We start from the raw sequence: 20,177 nt of genomic DNA, 5'->3' as shown, positions 1-20,177 counted from the left end.
TATTAACTTTAATTAATAATGCCAATTAGCCTAATCTGCAGGTCTTTGGACTGGGGAAGGAAACCGGAGTACCCGGAGGAAACCCACCAATCATGGGGAGAACATGCGAACTCAGACCCTGAAGGTGCAAGGCGAAAGTGCTAACCACTACACCACCATGCGGCCCTAATATAACTTAATTTAATAAAGAAATATATATTACAACTAATATTGTTCCCTAACTTTGAGGGTATGTTAGGCTTCCCATCTTAACTGGTAGGCACCAGTTAGTATTTGAACTGTAGGAGGAAACTGAAGTACCCAGAAAAAAAAACCCCACCAAGCACAGGGGAGAACATGCAAATTTCATGCACACAGACCCAACAGACCCAAGGCAGTAATCAAACTCGGATCCTGGAGGGGCTAACCACTACTCCAGCATACCGCCACTGCTTTCATTCTGATTGCAAATTCATTCCAATTGGGAAGGATCGGGTCAGACTGCTTTAACTATTGAACTATTATTTTGATTATGAATGGAATATTAGTGTCCATGCAAACACCCACTGTACTGTATATGACCAGTCCTGGAAGGACTTCTCAACTTACTGTAACATGATTCACATGTCTTATTACTTAACCAGGTTTCCCCCACCCAAAAAAAAGGACAACAGATGATGGTTAATTTTTAAACACATGACCTCTCTTTTTGTTGAACTAGCCCTTAATAACCTTTAACAATACATAAATAAAGCCAGTTTAGTATAAATTAAACATAGTTATGGTCTAATATTCATCAACAAATCATAGTAATGATAGCTGAAATTATTACATATCATTTGCTTTCAGATTTTACTGCAATCCTTTTTAAATGAGGAAATCATTAGCTCAAATGATGACTTAATGCTATCCTTGTATTCCTGGGTATCATCTGTTCTATATTATAAGCAGATCAAAGCATTAAACAAATGGAGATGGTAACCATCCATCTGACCATTCCCGACCATTCAGACAATTTTGACCATTCCTGGGTCCTTCTTCAGTTTCTGTAGGGCTCTTCACCTGTCTTAGGTAATCTTCCTCTAGTAGGCCGTGGAGCAGTTCTGGGTTTGTGCTCTGAATCAGGATCATCTTCTATTTTGCTCCTATAGCTTGTTATGAAGAGAGTATTTTGGCTATACTGCCTCTGACAACTGGTGGTGAGGTTCTTTTAGCTGATCCAATTATGGGTCATCACAGCAGATCATCTGATTCTCACATTTGATTCCTTTTACCCCTCGAATTTATATCTGGACTTGGGCCCTATAATTCAGGTGGCCTGCAACAAAAGTGGCTGGATGTTGGTCATTGCATTGGTCCAGGATGCTACAACCACAATCTCACAATCTCATTGTTTTCCCATGATTTATTTAGCAATGGGTCAAATCCATAGACTTTGTTACACTGAACAGATTAAAAAATATATCTCGCCATGATAGTCTCAGCATTTTGTTCGTGGCTGACAGTAGTGAAACCTGCTGTTGTGTTCTTACATCACACTGGCATAAAGTGTAATGCTGAGTAACACAAAATGAAATAGCTGCTTTTGCTTTTTCTTCTTACGATGTTAAATTGTTCTGATTAGATCATACCTGGAAAAAATAATGATCGCATTCTCTCTATAAACAATGCCATTTAACAACACATAAGTGACGGAATTTGCTGGGATTATATTACCAGTCAAAACTTTGGACCTACTAACTCCATGGTCTTTCCTGTGTATTATTTCCTTCTACAATGCTGAAGGCATCCAAAATATGCAATAATCTAATTCGAACAGTTGATACTGTATTAATATGCATCTGCTACTTTTGCTCTCTAAAGCCTTTATAATGGCCCCAATCTGAGGTGCTTTGGTAAATTGGTAATTTCTGAGGCTGGTCTAAGTCTAAATAAACTTCTTCTCTGCAGCAGAAGTAAGTTTTGATATGGTTTTCCTGGGATAACATTTACGTTACAGAATTTGGCAGACCCCTGCACTATACACCTAAGCAGTTGAGGCTTAAGGGCCTTGCTTAAGGACCCAAAAGTGGCAACTTGGTAGTCACAGGGTTTGAACCTGGGATCTTCCGAAGTCCAATGCCTTAACCACTGAGCTACCCGTGACCTTCATAACCTTCATGCCAGTTTAATCATGGGTGCGTGATGGGTTTTGCACATGTACTTGACAAAACTGTTTTTGGAAGAACAATTCCACAACAGCTAACATTTATGTCTTAAAATAATATCTTGTTTGTGTAATGCTATGTGTCATTTCATAGTTTTGAAACCTCCAGTATTGTTACATATCGAGCCTCTTAACCTGATTAAACGTAAAATACTTAAATACTTATTACTTATTACTTATTATTATTATAAAATAATCATTACGGTTTTAATCTGGTCTCACTTAGTCATCGTCTATACCGCTTTATCCTGTATACTAGGGGGCCAGGAGCCCAGTAGACTACACACACTCAATTACACACTACGGGAAATTTGGAAAGGCCTAACCCTTTGGACTGTAGGAGGAAACCGGAGTACCCGGGGGAAACCCACCGAGCATGGAGAGAACATGAGGTGGGAATCGAACCAGGACTTCGGAGATGCAAGGTGACAGTTCTAACCACTAAGCCACCACGCCGCCTTCTGATGTCACTGTGATTATTGTGTTTAATTGATTGATTGATTGTCAAATGCAGTAACAAATCAACAGTAATCATCAAAGGTAAAACAAAACTAATCATTAAATTAAAATACAGTGAGGTTTATTTGTCATGAATTTAAAATGTGTCTGATATTTAAAATGCCAGAAACACCAAAAAAAAAAAAAACATCCTCAAAAAACATAAAGTTTTAATCTTAGTGTCTACGGCTTGTTAAGGATTTGATTTACTGTTATGTATGAAACAGCTCCTCTCCCGAGTGCACGGTGAGAACGATGACCGATGTGACCTGGGATGCGATAACATCCGACTTGATGATGCACATCAGGAGGGACAGTTCCTCAAAAGATGCTGACTTTTTTTTTGTTTAGTTTCACACCAGAAAAAAAAACACCCGTGGATTCTGTTTTGAGTTGAGATTAAACCGCACGGCACAGAGCATGCTTTCGGTTTGCGTTGAGAATAAAAGCGGAGCTGCATGATGCACTCACACACTCTCTCTCTCTCTCACACACACACACACACACACTCTCTCTCCTCCTCCAGCAACACGGCGGGTAAGTGGAACCTTCATGAATGTGGGACTAGAAAACACTAGAATGAGTTACTTATAGTGAGAATATAAAATAATATAATTAGAAGTTCTGTATTAAAAACAGAATAAAATATTACGAACTTAAAATTAAATGAATAATCATTTAAAACGGGATTAAAACATTTATACGAAATAAAAAACGATTTTTAAAATCATAATATAAATTAATATTTTTGAACATAATTTTATAAGTTATGTTTAACACTTGGAGTGTTTCTTGAGTAGTTGTGAATTCCAAGATTAAAAAAAATATATATATTTTGTTTATGAAATGTATTTTCGCATACTCAACATTAATAAACATGGGAAAAAAATAAGGTGTATTAAAGCAAACATTTTAAAAAATGATCCCAAAGGATAAAGTCCTAATAAGTCATTTAGACTGTTGAGATGGAATGATGGAAATGAGTAGAGGGATGTTAATGAACAGGAGAAGCCGCTAATCTGATTTGTTCAGTATGGCTGAACTTGGAGTCGGTGTGGGAAAATATTCCTGATAGACTTTCCATAACTTTGCTGGTCACTTGCTGAGTTCACCATTACCTCTACCATCATCATCATCATCATCCTGATGGTCCTCATCATGCTCCACTCTAAAACCAGCTCACATGTTTATCAGATAATATTTAATTTGTGAAACTTTATCTATAACTAATGGTGAGTATGCCTTACAAATCCACCACAACTGAATAAACATTATAGATCCTTATTGTGCACTGATTTGTAGGACAGCTCTAGCTTAGGAAGCAATTTGACAAAACTGTGCAATAAATGTGCCTGTTTACTGTTTTAAATGTTTATTTAATGTATGCATTCTGTTCAGCCTAAATGCACGTGTGCTTTGAAGTATGTGGAGTATGGAAAAGGAAAGCAGTGTCGACATATCAGCTTTTACACTTTAAGTTTCAGTTTTCTATTTGTCCTGATGTGGAGTACCTCTTTCTTTTTTAGGTTTCCATTTACTAAGATTCTTTCCAGGGAAAGTACCATGTCTCATGGCTGGTTCATCTGTCGCTTTTGTGAGTATAAGTCTTGTTATTTATTCATTTATTTATTTATTTATTTTTAACTTTCCTAATTCTATTTTTTTTGTATTTTACTTATATACAGAGCCTTGTTTTATAAATATAAAATACAGATGTATTCTATTTATATTAGACCTCAAATAATCCTAATTAATATATAATAATTGTAATAGGTGAAGTTTAAACTATGATTAACGCCCCCTGCCCCCCCAAAATAAATGTTTTTTCTTTTTTTTATGTAATATGCACATTTTTATTTTGGAAAGTACACTTAGTGGCATGACTGGGAATCACTGTAAAATTTGAAAAAGAAAGAATACTGACAGTTAAAAATGAGGAGATGACATGCAAAGAAAAGATGGCACCAAACACATTTTTTTTATGGGCTTCACATAAATTTTCATGCATTAATCTTTGACATTACTTTTGGTTTCTAAACAAAACAAAAAAAAAAACTTTCAGATGTGTGCATCATATATTTCACGTTTTTAACTCCCCCCCCCAAAAAAAAAGAAAAAGAAAAGAAATAAAGAAATTGCAATAAATTATATGCAATAATTTTAGTGGGTTAAAAATCTAATATGGTAAGACAAATGCAAGTGTAGTGTAGTGTTACAATCTGGAACTAAAATTAAAGTAAACTGGGATTGTATGTCATGCAATGTTAAAATAATAATCAAGTCATAATAAAAGTAAAGTATGAGTTAGTATTTGATTGGGAAGAATAGCCCAAATTTTCCAAACACAGTGACAAAATACCATCATTAAAATGGAAATAATATGTCACATTTATAACTCTGTCTAGAGAAGGTTGGACAGTGAATGTCAGTAACTGGGTGGAGAGGGGCATGTAGTCACTTCCAAAAAATATAATGTAATTAAAATTATTTCTTAATGTGGCCCTTAGGAACGAAAAGCACAAATATTACAGAAACATGCTGCAAATACAAAAACACATACAAAAGTCAAAGCACATGCAAATTTGATACACCTTAAGTGTGTTTTTGCATATGAAGTGCATTTCCATAATAACCTATAAGATATTTATTATTTATTTTGTCCTCTCATTCCTGTCTCCTCTCATATATATCTCTTTGTTTATATCATTCACCATCATCCACTTAATTTCAAATAATTTTCTGTTAGACAGGGAAGACCCAATTTTTATCGTTCCACTTATTGATATGTTTTTTTGCATATTCTTCTCACTTAGTTAAAAAAAGTAAGAAAAAAACAATAAATCGTTGGGCACAGGCTTGCATATGTTAAGAAATCCAGTAATATCAGAGGTGGGCTTAAAGACAGACATGTTTTATATATTATGTACTCGGTGACTATCAGGACATGTTTAGTTCAACTAATGCTCAAACTTAATATTGTCGTGAAAAAATCTTCTTTTAAAAATCTTTACTCAAGTTGTTCCAAATTCTTACAGTTCATCTGTATTATTAACCTTAAAGAGGTAAATAGGTTGAAAATCTTTAAATATGCACATGCTGTTATTTTCAAACAGACTATTAATTAGGCTTATTAAATTAGGTGAATAAATCTCTTTAATTTGTAATTGAAGTTATTAAAATTATAATTGCAGGTGCAAAATTGCAATTAGATTTTTCAATTAAACAATTTCTCTTCTTAAACAATATATATACACACACACACACACACACACACACACACACACACACACACAATCATCACTCAATGACAAAGCCCTAACTGTTAAAATAACTTCCCTCCGACACGTCCCGTCATGGTTGAAGAATTTTTCCAAAACGAGACTTAAATAGACTTCTGTGATGTTATCTAATTCAACGGTCATCAAACGTTTGCTGGGAGGGTATATATTGAACAACACCAAGCTAAAAGGGATTTCAGGAAACACATTTTGAACAGTTATTGCCGTCCTACCGTGACTGATTTTGGCCAGGAACACGATGTTGCCGTTGGAACAATGTTTACTGGGTTGTCACTTAGTTACATAGTTAACAGAAATACATAATGTGATGTGGTTGACAGTGTCATGTACTGTAGTTACACAGGAATTTGTTCAGCATTGCCAACATAACAGAGATTAGAAAAGGATTTAACTGACTGCTTATTAGTTACATGTTCAAACTGACTGTATAAAATACATTTTCAAATAATATTTATTTGGAGCCTCTGGATAATCAGGATCTTTGAGCAAGTGCTCAGTAAACCCAGTCAGTATCCTGTCCCTGTCTGATAGTGGCACATACCGCCATGTGTAAAAGTTAGTACCCTCTTTTAATCTGATGTGTTTTTGTGTTAAAAAAAATGAATCTGATCGTAGCGTGTTTTTGTATTAGGCAAATACAGTCTCAAATACACCATGCCATTATTTATTTAACAAAAATAAGCCAAAAAAAAAAAAGATTTAAGTGATAATGAGTACCCTCTTACTGGTATAACAGGATTTTAGCGGGTAAGTTGCAGCCAGGTGCTGCTAATCATCAGTCCTTGATTATTTGATCATAAGCAGGTGTGCAGATCTCTATAAAAGCAGAAGCTTTGGCAGTTCAGTCCAGTGGGTGTTAACACAATGCCAAGAGGGAAGGACAGACCAAAGTGATGGTTTTAGAAATGCAACTGTTGTTGGCTTCTGGAACAAAATAATGTAGACAGGTGAGACCAAAGTGGAGTTGTTTGGCCTTAATGCCCAGAGCAATTTTTGGTTAAAAAAAAACAAACAAACAAAAAAAACAAACAAACAAACAAACAAACAGCATTTTCGCATACCTGCTGTCAAGCAGGGTGGTGGAGGGGTGATGATTTAGACTGTTAAGAGGCCAGAGAACCTGAGCACCTTGCAGTCAGTGAGTCGACCATGAATACCAGGGTGTTCTAGAGGCAAATATGAGGCCATCTGTCCGACAGCTAACGCTTGTTCTAAATTATGTCATGTACCAGGCTAGTCATCTGAAGCACAGCAGTTAGTCTATAGAAGAATAGTTAGAAAAATAAAAGAATTAAGGTTTTGGAATGGCCTAGTCAAAGTCCAGACCTTAACCCAGTTGAAATGCTGTGGCAGCACTTTAAGATAACTGTGAATAAGTGAAGGCCCACAAGCGAAAACCTATTGTAAAGAAGATTGTAAGAGACTGATAAAGTCATACAGGAAACGTCTAATTCAAGTTCAGGTGGATATTGAATCACAAGCTATTGAAACATGGGTATACTTAGTATTGCCCACATATTTTTTTTCTTTTTGCCTTTTTTTTGGTAAATAAATAATGGCACTGTAAAAAAAGTTATATGTTGTTCACCTGAGGTTGTATTTGCCTAATACTAAGACCAGCTGATCAGATGATTAGATGATTGTTTTACACAAAAACACAAAGAATTAAAAGAGGTTGTATTCACTTGTTATTTATGTCTCACAAACTTAGACATGTGAGTACAGTGTTAAATAAGAGTAATTACACTACAGTACAGTATCTCAATTCACAAATGAGTCAAAAGTGTCCCCTTGTTTTATATATGTTTTTTTTTCCCAGTATCTATTGTGATTGTGCTGTTCATCGTCTCAAGTGCCAGAAGAAGTGAAGATGACGTAATTGCAAAATGTCTTCAAGACGATGACTATGATGAACTCATGAAGATAATTAAAGAAGGTCTACCACTCCCGAAGAAACCTCACAATGTGGCCATCATTGGTGCGGGCATTTCTGGACTTACTGCAGCTAAGATACTAGAGGATGCTGGACATAAGGTAAATGTCCTTTTATTTACTTAAGAAAGACTAGTGCAAGATTAAAGTATAGTAGATGAGGTTTATATCGATTTGACTTTCCTGCACAAAGTATTTGAAGAGTTACTAATTGTCTTTTATGTGCATTTTTAAAAAAAATTGTTTACTTTTAAATGACTATAAGTCCCTGGTAGGACAGTGACAGGAATATCGACACAAGGGCTGTTTTTATTTATTTATTTATTTATTTATTTATTTATTTATTTATTTTTACCAGAACATTTTTAGCCCTTCCTAAGCAACCTAAATTATATCTGTAAACAAATCAAAACACCAGGCACGACAATGTTCTGCTGTCGTCGGTCTGCTCAGTCAGCTCCGCCTGTGCAAACTTTGGCACAGGAGTAACATCACTACAATACAAACAGCCTGTAAATGCACTTCATTATTAATCACATACAGGTGTAAGCGCTCAGTCAACACATGATTGTGCACTGCCACTCTTGCGTTTCACAGCCGGTGCTTGGCACGACAATGTGGTCGCATTTGTTGTATTGAACAACACACATGTTGAAAAACATATTCTCATGTTGCAAGTGACATTAAGTGAGTGATATTTATTCATGAAATTTATTTCTGATATTAATTTATGATATTTTAAATGGAATTCTAGCATAAATTTTTCCCATTCATTCTGTCCTCGCTATAGCATGAAGTTGGCAGATCCCAGCCTGTCAGTTGGCTAACAAGTCTCTTTAATAAATACCCAGCAAGCAAGTCTTTCAAATTAGGATCTTTACTGAAGAAATATACTGTAAAACTGAAACACAAAATTGTATCCTTTTTATCAGAATAAATACATTTGCAAATTATATAAAATAAAATAGTTGACATGAACATGTATCATGAGTCAATATACTGTACAAAACATCACTATTACTCACAGATATGTTCTTTCGGCATTTACAATAGGTAAGAGAGGGAAAACAACTCAGCTAAACTGATTTCTTTTGAACTGAACTTTGTGAGACAGGTGGAGATAGGGGTGACGTTCAGCCAAAGCTAACGCTAAGCTAGCCCACCGGAGCACACCTCTTCTGCGCTTAACGTGTCTAAAAGGTTTGCTCTCCTCAGTGATGCACCCGCTGAGAAACCTGAAAGAGCTCTGGTTATAGGAGACTCTATACTGAGACATGTGAAATTAGCCAGGCCTTTAGGGGCGCCAGCGGCAGTGGTGAGGTGTATCCCGGGAGCCAGAGCACCGGACATAGCAGGTAATCTTAGGGCTCTAGGACAGCAAAGGTTCTGTAGGATAGTGGTACATGCTGGAGCTAACGATATACGCCTTCGTCAGTCAGAGATTAGTAAGAGTAACTTTACAGAGGTGTTTAAATTAGATTAGGGGTGTCCCACGAAGTAGTATGCTCTGGTCCCATCCCAATGCGACATGGCAACATAGCTTACAGAGGTTATGGTCGCTGAACCGCTGGATGTCCAGGTGGTGCTCCGAAAATAATCTGGGCTTCATGGACAATTGGAAGACCTTCGAGGGCCTGTTAGGGCGGGACGGTGTCCATTCCACTCGGAAAGGTGCTGCTCTCATTTCCTGTAGTATAGCGCATGGTCTCAGAAGAGGCCTAGTTAATCGGTGACAATCCAGAGACAAACAGGCTAAACCAACCGTCTGCTAGCTGCATAGAGTCGTCACTCAGGGTTCACTGTATTGAGACTGTGTCTGTTTCCCGAGCTAATTAAAAATGTAGAAAGACTCAGAAAGTCTGTTTTAATAATTTAAGTAACATAGATACCACAAACTCGGATCACACTGAATGTGCAGCCGGCACCTCTGATCTGAAGCTAGGACTGTTAAATATTAGATCTCTCACACCTAAAGCAGTTATTGTTAATGGAACTATCACAGACCAGGAGTTTGATATATTACTGTATGTTTTAATAATGTACGCACAGCACCGCGCTATTACGCAATAACACGATACCGTTCTTCAACTAGGTGTATAAACAAGCTTCAGTTAGTCCAGAATGCAGCAGCGAGAGTCCTCACTAGAACCAGAAGATATGAGCACATCACCGCTATCTTATCTTTACTTTATTGGCTCCCTGTGAAATTTCGCATCGATTTAAAAATAATACTCTTGACATATAAAGCATTAAATAGTCTCGCAGTATCTGAGCGAACTGCTAGTGTCTTACGATCCGCCACGCCTACTTTGATTAAAGGATGCAGGCTGCTTATCAGTACCATGTATTATGAAAACTACAGCAGGGGGCAGAGCTTTTTCTTACAAAGCCCCAAAGTTATGGAACAGTCTTCCAAATAATGTTCTGGACTCAAACACAGTCTCAGTGTTTAAGTCCAGGCTAAAAACCTATTTATTTAGTCAAGCATTTTTGTAAATAGATTTGCCATAGGTAAAGGAGCAGATCTGGGGGACACATGGACGTAGAGTATTATGATGAACTGGTATGTTTAGATGCTGTCTTCCCCACTCTCATTGATCACTCTATATAATACATGATGAAATAAATAACTCTATGAATAAATAAGACACAGATATTCCATAGTAAGCGGCCCTATGGCTTAGTGTTTAGCACTGTTGCTTTGCACCTACAGGGTCCAGGTTCAATTCCAGCCTCTGGGTCTTTGTGCATGGAATTTGCATGTCCAAAAAATTGGGCTATTTGCTGTTCCCAATTTGCTGGTGTATTTGTGTGTCCTCTGATGGATTAGCACCCTGCTTGTGCTCTGAGTCTCCTGGTATAGTCTCCAGGACGCTGTTGTATAACGCTGTATACAAGATAAAGCGGTATAGATGACTGTGAGTGTTTGTTTGGTTATAAATCGTCACCGTTCACAAGAATATTAATTGAATAATGTTTTAATGCTTCTTTAGGTTACAATCATAGAAGCAAGTAATACAACAGGTGGAAGAATTTCGACACACAGGAATAAAACGGGAGGCTGGTTTGCAGAATTCGGTGCCATGAGGATTCCAAGCTTTCACTGGTGAGTTAAAGTTCTATACCACAAGCCCTGTTTCATAGCATTTGAAGACATTATACATTATCAGTGCTCTCTGTGATATCGGGTATGCTCTTAACAGTCATTTGCTTATCAGTATTCGTATGCTGAAACAGCTCAGTATATGTTTTTTTTTTGGTGGTGGTGGGGCGACTTACATGTATGTCCTACTTTTTTAGTAATGGATTACAAATAACATAAGCTCACCTTTTGAGCGATTAATATATTTCCTATTTCCTAAGTTTTTCAGCTAGGGTTGGAATGTTTGTCCCTAGAGCAAAGGTTCTTAATCTTCAACAGCCAGAGATCCTTTTACTGTAACTGTAGAAAAAAGTACAATTTTGATTTATTGTAGCCGTATCAAGTCATAATGAAGTGCTTCAAGAGGCTGGTCTCCCAGCACATTAAAGCCAGTCTCCCACGCTCTTCTAAACACCACCAATTTGCCTAGAGCAAATTGATCCACAGAAGATGCCATTGATACTGTCCCTTTACACTGCACTTACTATGGGGACTACGTGAGCATGCTTTTCCTAGATGGATGGATGGATGGATGGATGGATGGATGGATGGATGGATGGATGGATAGATAGATCTTTTAGAGGGACTTTAGACTTCAGCTCTGCCTTCAATAATATTATCCCATGTAGATTAGTCACCAAACTTGCCTTTTTCAACCCATCTGCAACTGGATTAAGGACTTCACAACAAATCACATCCAGTCTGTTAGACTAGACCACCACCTCACCTCCAAAGGCACCCCACAGGGGTATGTGTTCATCACCGTTACTCAAAGTTTGCAGATGACACAACCGTGGTTGGTTTCATGTTAGAAGGAGATGAAACAATGTATAAGGGTGAAAAGACTCCAAAAGAAGGAGTCTTTTCACCCAAAGACGGGGAAGGGTCCAAAGACTGGTAGTGTGGTGTTCACAAAAACAAAGGAACTCAATATAAACTTTTGTAAGTGTGGCACAACTCCGGATCCGATATATATCAATGGAGACTGTGGAAAGGGTCATTACTTTCAGGATTTTCTTATGGAGGTTACACACCTCACTGGTGATCTCTCCTGGACCCCGAACACCACAGCATTGGTGTAAAGAAGGCACTCTACTCCCTGACCATTCTCAGGAAAAACAACTTACAGGAGGATCTTCTGTTGTCCTATTACAGCTGCTCCATTGAGAGCATGTTGATGTACTGTATCACTGTGTGGTACGCCAGCTATTCAGTAGTAGACATGAAAACCCTTCAGAGGATCATCAACACCTCTCAAAAATCATCGACTGCTCACTCCCCTCCCTGGTAGAGCTATTCAGCTCTCGGTGCCACAGCAGCGCAAACAACGTATTGAAAGACCCAACCCACCATGGACACCATCTGTTTGACCTTCTTCCCTCTGGCAGATGCTCCAGGTCCATCACATTTAACACAAACAGACTCATGAACAGTTTCTGCCCCGTAGTCGTTCAAGAACTGAATACTAGAAACTAGAACTGAAACGCTTGTCACTGAATGTTTCGAACTATTTGCACTTTCACGTCTACAGATTTTGCAAACTCTCACTTCATATTTATTTATTCCCACCTGCAAAAATCTGTATATGAGACGAAATAGATATTAAACAAATGAATATGCAAAACTGTAAAGTATAATATCTCAGTCCTAATTTACTTTTTATTTTATATTTAAAATGAACAATCTTGCTGGATCACACTGATCAGTAATATCTGATCTCTTATGCAAATATTTGTGGATTACATTTATATTTATATTTAATAAATAATATTCCCACTTCTTCTTTTTCTTCTTCTTTTTTTCCAATCAATTTGCTCTAGGCTTGGTGGGGTTTAGACGAGTGTGTGAGACTGGCTTTAATGTGCTGGGAGACCAGCCTCTTGAAGCACTTCATTATGACTTGATAACAACAATAAATCAAAATTGTACTTTTTTCTACAGTTATAAATTACTTGCTTCTTTCAGCTGTTCCCTTTCAGGGGTCGCCACAGCGAATCATCTGCCTCAATCTAACCCTATTCTCTGCTTCTTCTTCTCTCATCCCAACTAACTTCATATCCTCTCTCACTGCATCCATAAATCTCCTCTTTGGTCTTCCTTTAGACCTCCTGCCTGGCAGTTCCAACGTAAGCATCCTTCTACCGATATATTCACAATCTCTCCTCTGAACATGTCCAAACCACCTCAATTTGGCCTCTCTGACTTTATCTCCAAAACATCTAACATGGGTTGTCCCAATGATGAATTCCTATCCATCATTGTCACTCCGAAGGAGAACCTCAACATCTTCAGCTCTGCTACCTCCTGTCTTTTCTTTAGTGCTACTGTCTCTAAGCAGTGTAGATCATGTTCCCACTTTTTTTTTTTTTATAAGATTCAGGTTTCCATTTTTTATGCTATTTGTTTTTGAATACCGGACATCTGGATTATTCAAATTAATTCCAAAATAATGATGTATTTCAAATAATATTACTTTATTAATACATTTGTTCCATCCTTCTTTGTTTCCAGGATTCTCAGAAAAGTCATATCAAAGCTGGGTCTAAAATTGAACCCATTTATTGAAGAAGACATAAACACTTATTATTATATAAATGGCAATCGGTATAAAACGTACCAAGTGATACAGAATCCTGATATTCTAAAGTACCCGTTGAGAGAGGACGAAAAAGGAAAATCAGCCAGTCAACTTTACGATGAATCCTTGTGGAAGGTCAGCCAAAAGGAGCACGCATCTTTTAAATTATTATGTAGATTTTATGTTTCTTTAGCATCATTTAAAATTATTTCGATTGTTTTCTAGGTAAGAGAGTATATAAAGGAACATGGCTGCCATGCAATGATACAGAAGTATGATTCATACTCTCTTAAGGTAACAAACTTATAATTTAAATTGGTCTAACCTAACTTTAACCTGATTGGTTTGGTTATAAACAGATGTGTGTTTAATTGTACAGGAGTATTTGGTGGAAGAGGCTAACATGAGTGTTGGAGCCTTGCGCATGATTGGAGACATTCTTAATGAGAACAGCTTCTATTACAATTCTCTCATGGAGAGTCTCTACCTGCAGTCTGATATAAATGATAACACCACGTAAGTAATGTTAACAACTTTGTTAACTCTTTTGACATGTTTGTTTTAACATAATATGCTCCACTTCATTCATTATGTCTCAGTGATACAATTTTTTTTTACCGCTGTGTCATAGTTTATTTTTTTTCCAAATCCTGCCAGTTGAGAATGTGGCCAATGGCCAAAGTCTTTAAGTCTTATTGTCTAAGGTGCAAATGTGATGCTACATGTCCTGCGACATTTGAGACTGTGACTCCATAAAGTCTACTCTCCCATGCATTCAAACACTTGGTTATTTTCCAAGACTACCTTTTCCGGTCACCTTCTGTGACTATACAGTATTACTGATAATTGTTGTAGATAATATGTAAGGAAAATAATCACGGTGAGGCATGGTGTTACATTGAAACAATCAATGTTGTGGAGCAGATTTACTGTTATAACCCTAAAGTTGACTATTTTTCTAAACAGGATCTTTCACTCCTGATCAGCTTTAATGTAATTAGTAATATCATTATTTTAGGTATTTCATTATTTCAAGTCCACGTAGATGTCTGCTTTGTCTGTCTGTATTGCAGAACTTTCTGCCTAACTTATTAATAAAAAGAAAAAAATGTGTAGGGTTGTGTATCTTATGCCTTGTTTACGCTAAATTGTACAGTATAGTACTTCTTTTGTCAAAAACACTGTCTGTTTAAAGTAGATTCTTAAATCCGGCACATAACTGTTCATAACATCACTTTTACTTAGCATTTAGATTTTAGCACATCACACTTTCAGTTCAGTGCATTATGATAATTTCTGTGTCCTGTCCTCCACATACTCTGTGGATTTATATTAAACTATCACGTTGATCGGCTCTGTTGAGTGCCGCGTATATAGAGCGAGTTCTGACCAATGGACAGACAAAACCTTTCTTTCATTTCTATGTTATTATTGCATTTATAAGAGCACTTAATTTGTAGGAATTTCAATGCAGACACTTAATGCAATAAATAATAATTTCTAGGAACGTCAAAAGAATGATTTACTACAAGCCATGATTTGAATTACATCTTGTGCTATTAGCTACTGTTATAGGAAATGTATCAGATTTAAGAATTCAACAGTTCTATAATTATAAATACTCCTTTATATCCTGCTTTTTCCCAGATATTTTGAAATCGATGGTGGCTTTGATAAGTTACCCTTCAAATTTTATGAAATCCTCACGTCGACGATCCTCCTCAACTCAAAAGTCAGAGGCATCAGTCAGACAGAAAGCAATGTGACCGTGTTTTATGAAGACAAGCACAAGTCTTCCTTCTTGACCCATAAAACATTTGACTACGTCTTGGTGACGGCTACAGCCAAAGCCACCCTCTTTATCGTCTTCCAGCCCCCCCTGAGTTCTTCGAAGATGGAGGCCCTGCGCTCAGTGCACTACTCTAGCTCCACCAAGGTCGTGCTGAGGTTCAGCCACAGGTTCTGGGAAGATGAAAGCATTTATGGTGGAAGAAGCATCACAGATTTGCCCTCACGCTTTATCTACTACCCCAGCCACACCTTCACTGGGAACGAAGGAGTTCTGCTGGCCTCCTACACTGTCTCAGATGATGCCGCACTCTTCCAAGGAATGTCTGATGATCAGCTGAAGTTTGAGGTGCTGAATGACTTGATGAAGATCCACGGGGTGCATATACAGGATCTCTACATTGAAGGTGTTGTAAAGAAATGGGGGTTGGATCCATACAGCCTTGGAGCCTTTGCTATGTTTACCCCCTACCAACAAACTCAGTATATTGATGATCTGTCCAGAAATGAGGGCAGGATTTTTTTTGCTGGGGAACATACGGATATGCCACATGGCTGGATTGAGACTTCTATGAAATCTGCCATCAAAGCAGCGATAAACATAAACAATGCTGTATAACAAAAACACTAACAACAATACTGTTATTGTTCAAATCTAAACACAACTGTTAGTGTTAGTGAAACACTTCACTAACTTACTAATTATAACTAAACACTTTTTTTAACATACGGTTTATCTACTCTCCTGCGATGATCAGAAACCATCATAAAATTGTACTAAGAATCAACTGTTTTACAGTTTATGACCATAAATGTTATTTTAAAAATTTATATTATAAAACTGTTTTTATAAAGAATTTTTCTTAATTTAGGTTACTTTTCTTTTTAGGGTTTTTAGAAAATACAAATAATGATAATTATTCATAACAAAGATATACTGACAAGCTGATGGTTTCGTGTTGTATGGGTAGGGGTGCTGGGATCTACCACAGTGTGCTGATTATATTTTATTTTATTTCATTTTATTCTATTATTATTATTATTATTATTATTATTATTGATTTTTTTAAATGTTTCATATATGTCGTTTGTTGCAGGTGTGTAAAATAATATAAACTTGAATAAATAATAAAAACTTGAATATGGAATTTTGTAAAAGTATCCGGGATTGAGGCCATTTTTTTGGGGGGGGTTACACCTGACTGTGTAATATTTGCAATACTAACTTGACAAATACAGTTAATTAGTAAACAAATGTAAGACCTACTAAATTTATTTAAAAAGAAAAGCTTCTTCTTTGTCTTTTGGCTGTTCCCTTTCAGGGGTCGCCACAGCAAATCATTTGCCTCCATCTAACCCTATCCTCTGCATCCTCTTCTCTTACACCAACTAACTTCATGTCCTTTCTCACTGCATCCATAAATCTCCTCGTTGGTCTTCCTCTAGACCTCCTGCCTGACAGTTCCAACTTCAGCATCCTTCTACCGATATATTCACCATCTCTCCTCTGAACATGTCCAAACCACCTCAATCTGGCCTCTCTGACTTTATCTCCAAAACATCTAACGTGGGTTGTCCCTCTGATGAACTCATTCTTGATCCTATTCACCCTTGTCACTCCCAAAGAGAACCTCAACATCTTCAGCTCTGCTACCTCCAACTCTGCCTTCTGTCTTTTCTTCAGCGCCACTGTCTCTAAGCCGTAGAGCATCGCTGGTATTACCACTGTCCTGTACACCTTTCCTTTCATTCTCGCTGATACTCTTTTATCGCACAACACACTTTTCTTCACCCATTCCAACCTGCCTGTACCCGCCTCTTTACCTCCTTTGAACACTCTGCGTTGCTCTGGACCGTTGACACTAAGTACTTAAAATCCTGCACCTTCTTTATCTCTGCTCCCTGTAGCCTCATCGATCCTCCTGGGTCCCTCTCATTTACACACATGTATTCCGTCTTGCTGCGGCTAACCTTCATTCCTCTGCTTTCCAGAGCATACCTCCACCTCTCCAAATTTTCCTCCACCTGTTCTCTGCTCTCGCTACAAAGCACAACGTCATCTGCAAACATCATAGTCCATGGAGACTCCTGTCTTACCTCATCATCCTGTCCATCACCAGAGCAAACAAAAAGGGGCTTAGAGCTGATCCTTGATGCAGACCCACCTCCACCTTAAACTCTTCTGTCACACCTACAGCACATCTTACCACTGTCTTACAGCTCTCATACATGTCCTGCACCACTCTAACATACTTCTCTGCCACTCCAGACTTCCTCATACAATACCACAGCTCCTCTCTTGGCACCCTGTCATATGCTTTCTCTAAATCTAAAAAGACACAATGCAACTCCCTGTTACCTTCTCTGTACTTCTCTGCCAGCATCCTCAAAGCAAATACTGCATCTGATGTACTCTTTCTAGGCATAAAACCATATTGCTGCTCACAAATGCTCACCTCTGCCCTTAACCTAGCTTCCACTACTCTTTCCCACAGCTTCATTGTCTGGCTCATTAGCTTTATACCTCTATAATTGCCACAGCTTTGCACATCTCCCTTGTTCTTAAAAATAAGGCACCAATACACTTTTTCTCCATTCCTCTGGAATCCTCTCACTCTCCAAGATCTTGTTAAACAAACTTGTCAGAAACTCTACTGCCACCTCTCCTAAGCACTTCCACACCTCCACAGGTATGTCATCAGGACCAACAGCCTTTCCACTCTTCATCCTTTTCAACGCCCTTCTCACCTCACTTCTACCAATATTTGCTACTTCCTGTTCCACAACAGTCACCTCTTCTACTCTTTATTCTCTTTTGTTTTCCTCATTCATCAACTCCTTAAAGTACTCCTTCCATCTTCCCATCACCCTCCTGGCATCTGTCAGTACATCTCTATCTTTAATCACTCTAACCTGCTGCACATCCTTCCCATCTCTATCTCTTTGCCTTGCCAACCTGTACAGATCCACCTCTCCCTCCTTACTGTCTAGCCTAGCATACAAGTCCTCATATGCTCTTTGTTTGGCCTTTGCCACCTCTACCTTCACCTTACTCTGCATCTCCCTGTACTCCTGTCTACTCTCTTCAGTCCTCTCAGTGTCCCACTTCTTCTTAGCTAGCCTCTTTCCCTGTCCACTCCTGGACTTCCTCATTCCACCACCAAGTCTCCTTGTCCACTTTTCCCTTACCTAATGATACACCAAGTACCCTCCTACCTGTCTCCCTGATCACATTGGCTGTAGTTGTCCAGTCAACTGAAAGCCCCTCCTGACCACCCATAGCCTGTCTCAACTCCTCCCTAAAGACTTCACAACATTCAAACATTTAAAAAGAAAATCTATATCACTTTTTGAAAAAGCCTGCTTTTTCAAAAATAAGTAATAGCAATAGCACAATTTTAATTAATGTTAACATAAAAATTAAAGGATAGGTTCCATATTTGTCATTCAATCATTGACCAAGCTAAAGCCATACATGCTAACGTAAGTTAGGCTGCAAACTCAACTTACTGAACCTCACACAGACCACATGTCAAAAACATTAGCTTAGAACTAAGTGAATATTAACTAACAATTGTGAGTCTATTTAATTACCGAAACTGGTTCATTTTGAGCATTTTGCATTTAACCATAAAAAATATTTTACCCTCTTTTACAACAATTTCTTTTTTAGAGGCTTCTTTGCTAATAATGCTGCATTTGCTTTTAACTAACTGGTTACTAAAGAGATTTCGGACCTAATTATTTACTTAAAATAATTTTATATGACTATATGAAGTATCTTATTGTAAATATCTCAGTAATTGTGAAAATGAAAAAAAGACATGATTATGTCATTTTCCACAGAATTTTTGACTTCCCTCAATTCCCCGTTTAAGAAACGCTGACGATAGAGCTTTCTCTTAAACATGTGACTGTGGAATATTCCAAAGATTTCACAATGGTCAGGGTTTTCAGCAACAGGATTTTGAAAAATGTACAGTACCATCTGTCATACTGCCTGTGGTTATGGTACAGAAAAGGATGTTTCATTACACATCATTACGCATTAATGCATAAATATTAGTATTAATGATAAGGTATTTTTTTTAAATATATTTTGATGATTATATTTCAAAGTGAAGTGGAGTTATTATATAATGACTGGGGTTAGACAAAACTCTTGTCTTCTAACTGATTTAGGTCAACTGACATTTTAATCTTAAAATTTCTGACTTTGATTTTTTTCCCCTCATAATTTAGAATTATTATTACAGAAATGTGTCACATATTTAATATATGTTATTATACGGAGTTGTGACTATCCATGGCAGGGCACACACATAACAGGCAATTTTCCTAATCCTTGACCCGGAGGTACAAAGCCTCAGCGCTAACCACTGCCACGGTTCCCAATTAGAGAACAAAGAACCACAAATTCAAGATTCTCTCACATGGACAAATGAATGAACAACCAGACGGTTGGTTTGGGTTTCAGGCTTTACAATGAAAACAAATATTGGGCTTTTTTAGGTACATACTACTTATAAAATGCAAAAAAATTCTGACATTATTTGTGACAATATTTTTATGTGTCTGCTACTGAAGTTTAAAAAAAGACTGAGCTTTTAAGATATCTTCAACACCTTTAAGCCAAACAAAAATCACCTTACCAACCCAAAATGTCATTATGCGTATGTTGTCAGAAAGCGAGGAATAATGGCTTTAGATTGAGGTTTTATAACAAATCAAAACCAAATAGGAACCAATAAGACA

General features: G+C 37.4%; 1 protein-coding gene across 1 annotated transcript; it reads left to right on the top strand.

Moving 5' to 3' along the window:
• Positions 1–2,897: 2,897 nt before the first annotated feature.
• Positions 2,898–16,577, top strand: LOC128532809 (L-amino-acid oxidase-like). Its single transcript, XM_053506913.1, has 9 exons — positions 2,898–2,929; positions 3,101–3,220; positions 4,210–4,277; positions 7,802–8,016; positions 10,908–11,020; positions 13,568–13,769; positions 13,860–13,928; positions 14,014–14,150; positions 15,282–16,577. The coding sequence occupies exons 1-9, from the start codon at positions 2,898–2,900 to the stop codon at positions 16,039–16,041; spliced, it is 1,716 nt and encodes a 571-aa protein (XP_053362888.1). The 3' UTR covers positions 16,042–16,577.
• Positions 16,578–20,177: the final 3,600 nt, after the last annotated feature.

This window comes from Clarias gariepinus, chromosome 11 (genome assembly GCF_024256425.1).
Source record: "Clarias gariepinus isolate MV-2021 ecotype Netherlands chromosome 11, CGAR_prim_01v2, whole genome shotgun sequence".
Lineage (NCBI taxonomy): Eukaryota > Metazoa > Chordata > Actinopteri > Siluriformes > Clariidae > Clarias > Clarias gariepinus.
This window is presented reverse-complemented; position numbering and strand designations above follow the sequence as displayed.

Excerpts from the sequence above, each read along its gene's own strand:
- LOC128532809 (XM_053506913.1), top strand. The coding sequence starts at position 2,898 with ATGTATGAAACAGCTCCTCTCCCGAGTGCACG. Across the intron at positions 3,221-4,209 it reads CTCCTCCAGCAACACGGCGG|GTTTCCATTTACTAAGATTC; the intron begins GTAAGTGGAACC and ends TTTCTTTTTTAG. Across the intron at positions 13,929-14,013 it reads ATGATTCATACTCTCTTAAG|GAGTATTTGGTGGAAGAGGC; the intron begins GTAACAAACTTA and ends TTAATTGTACAG.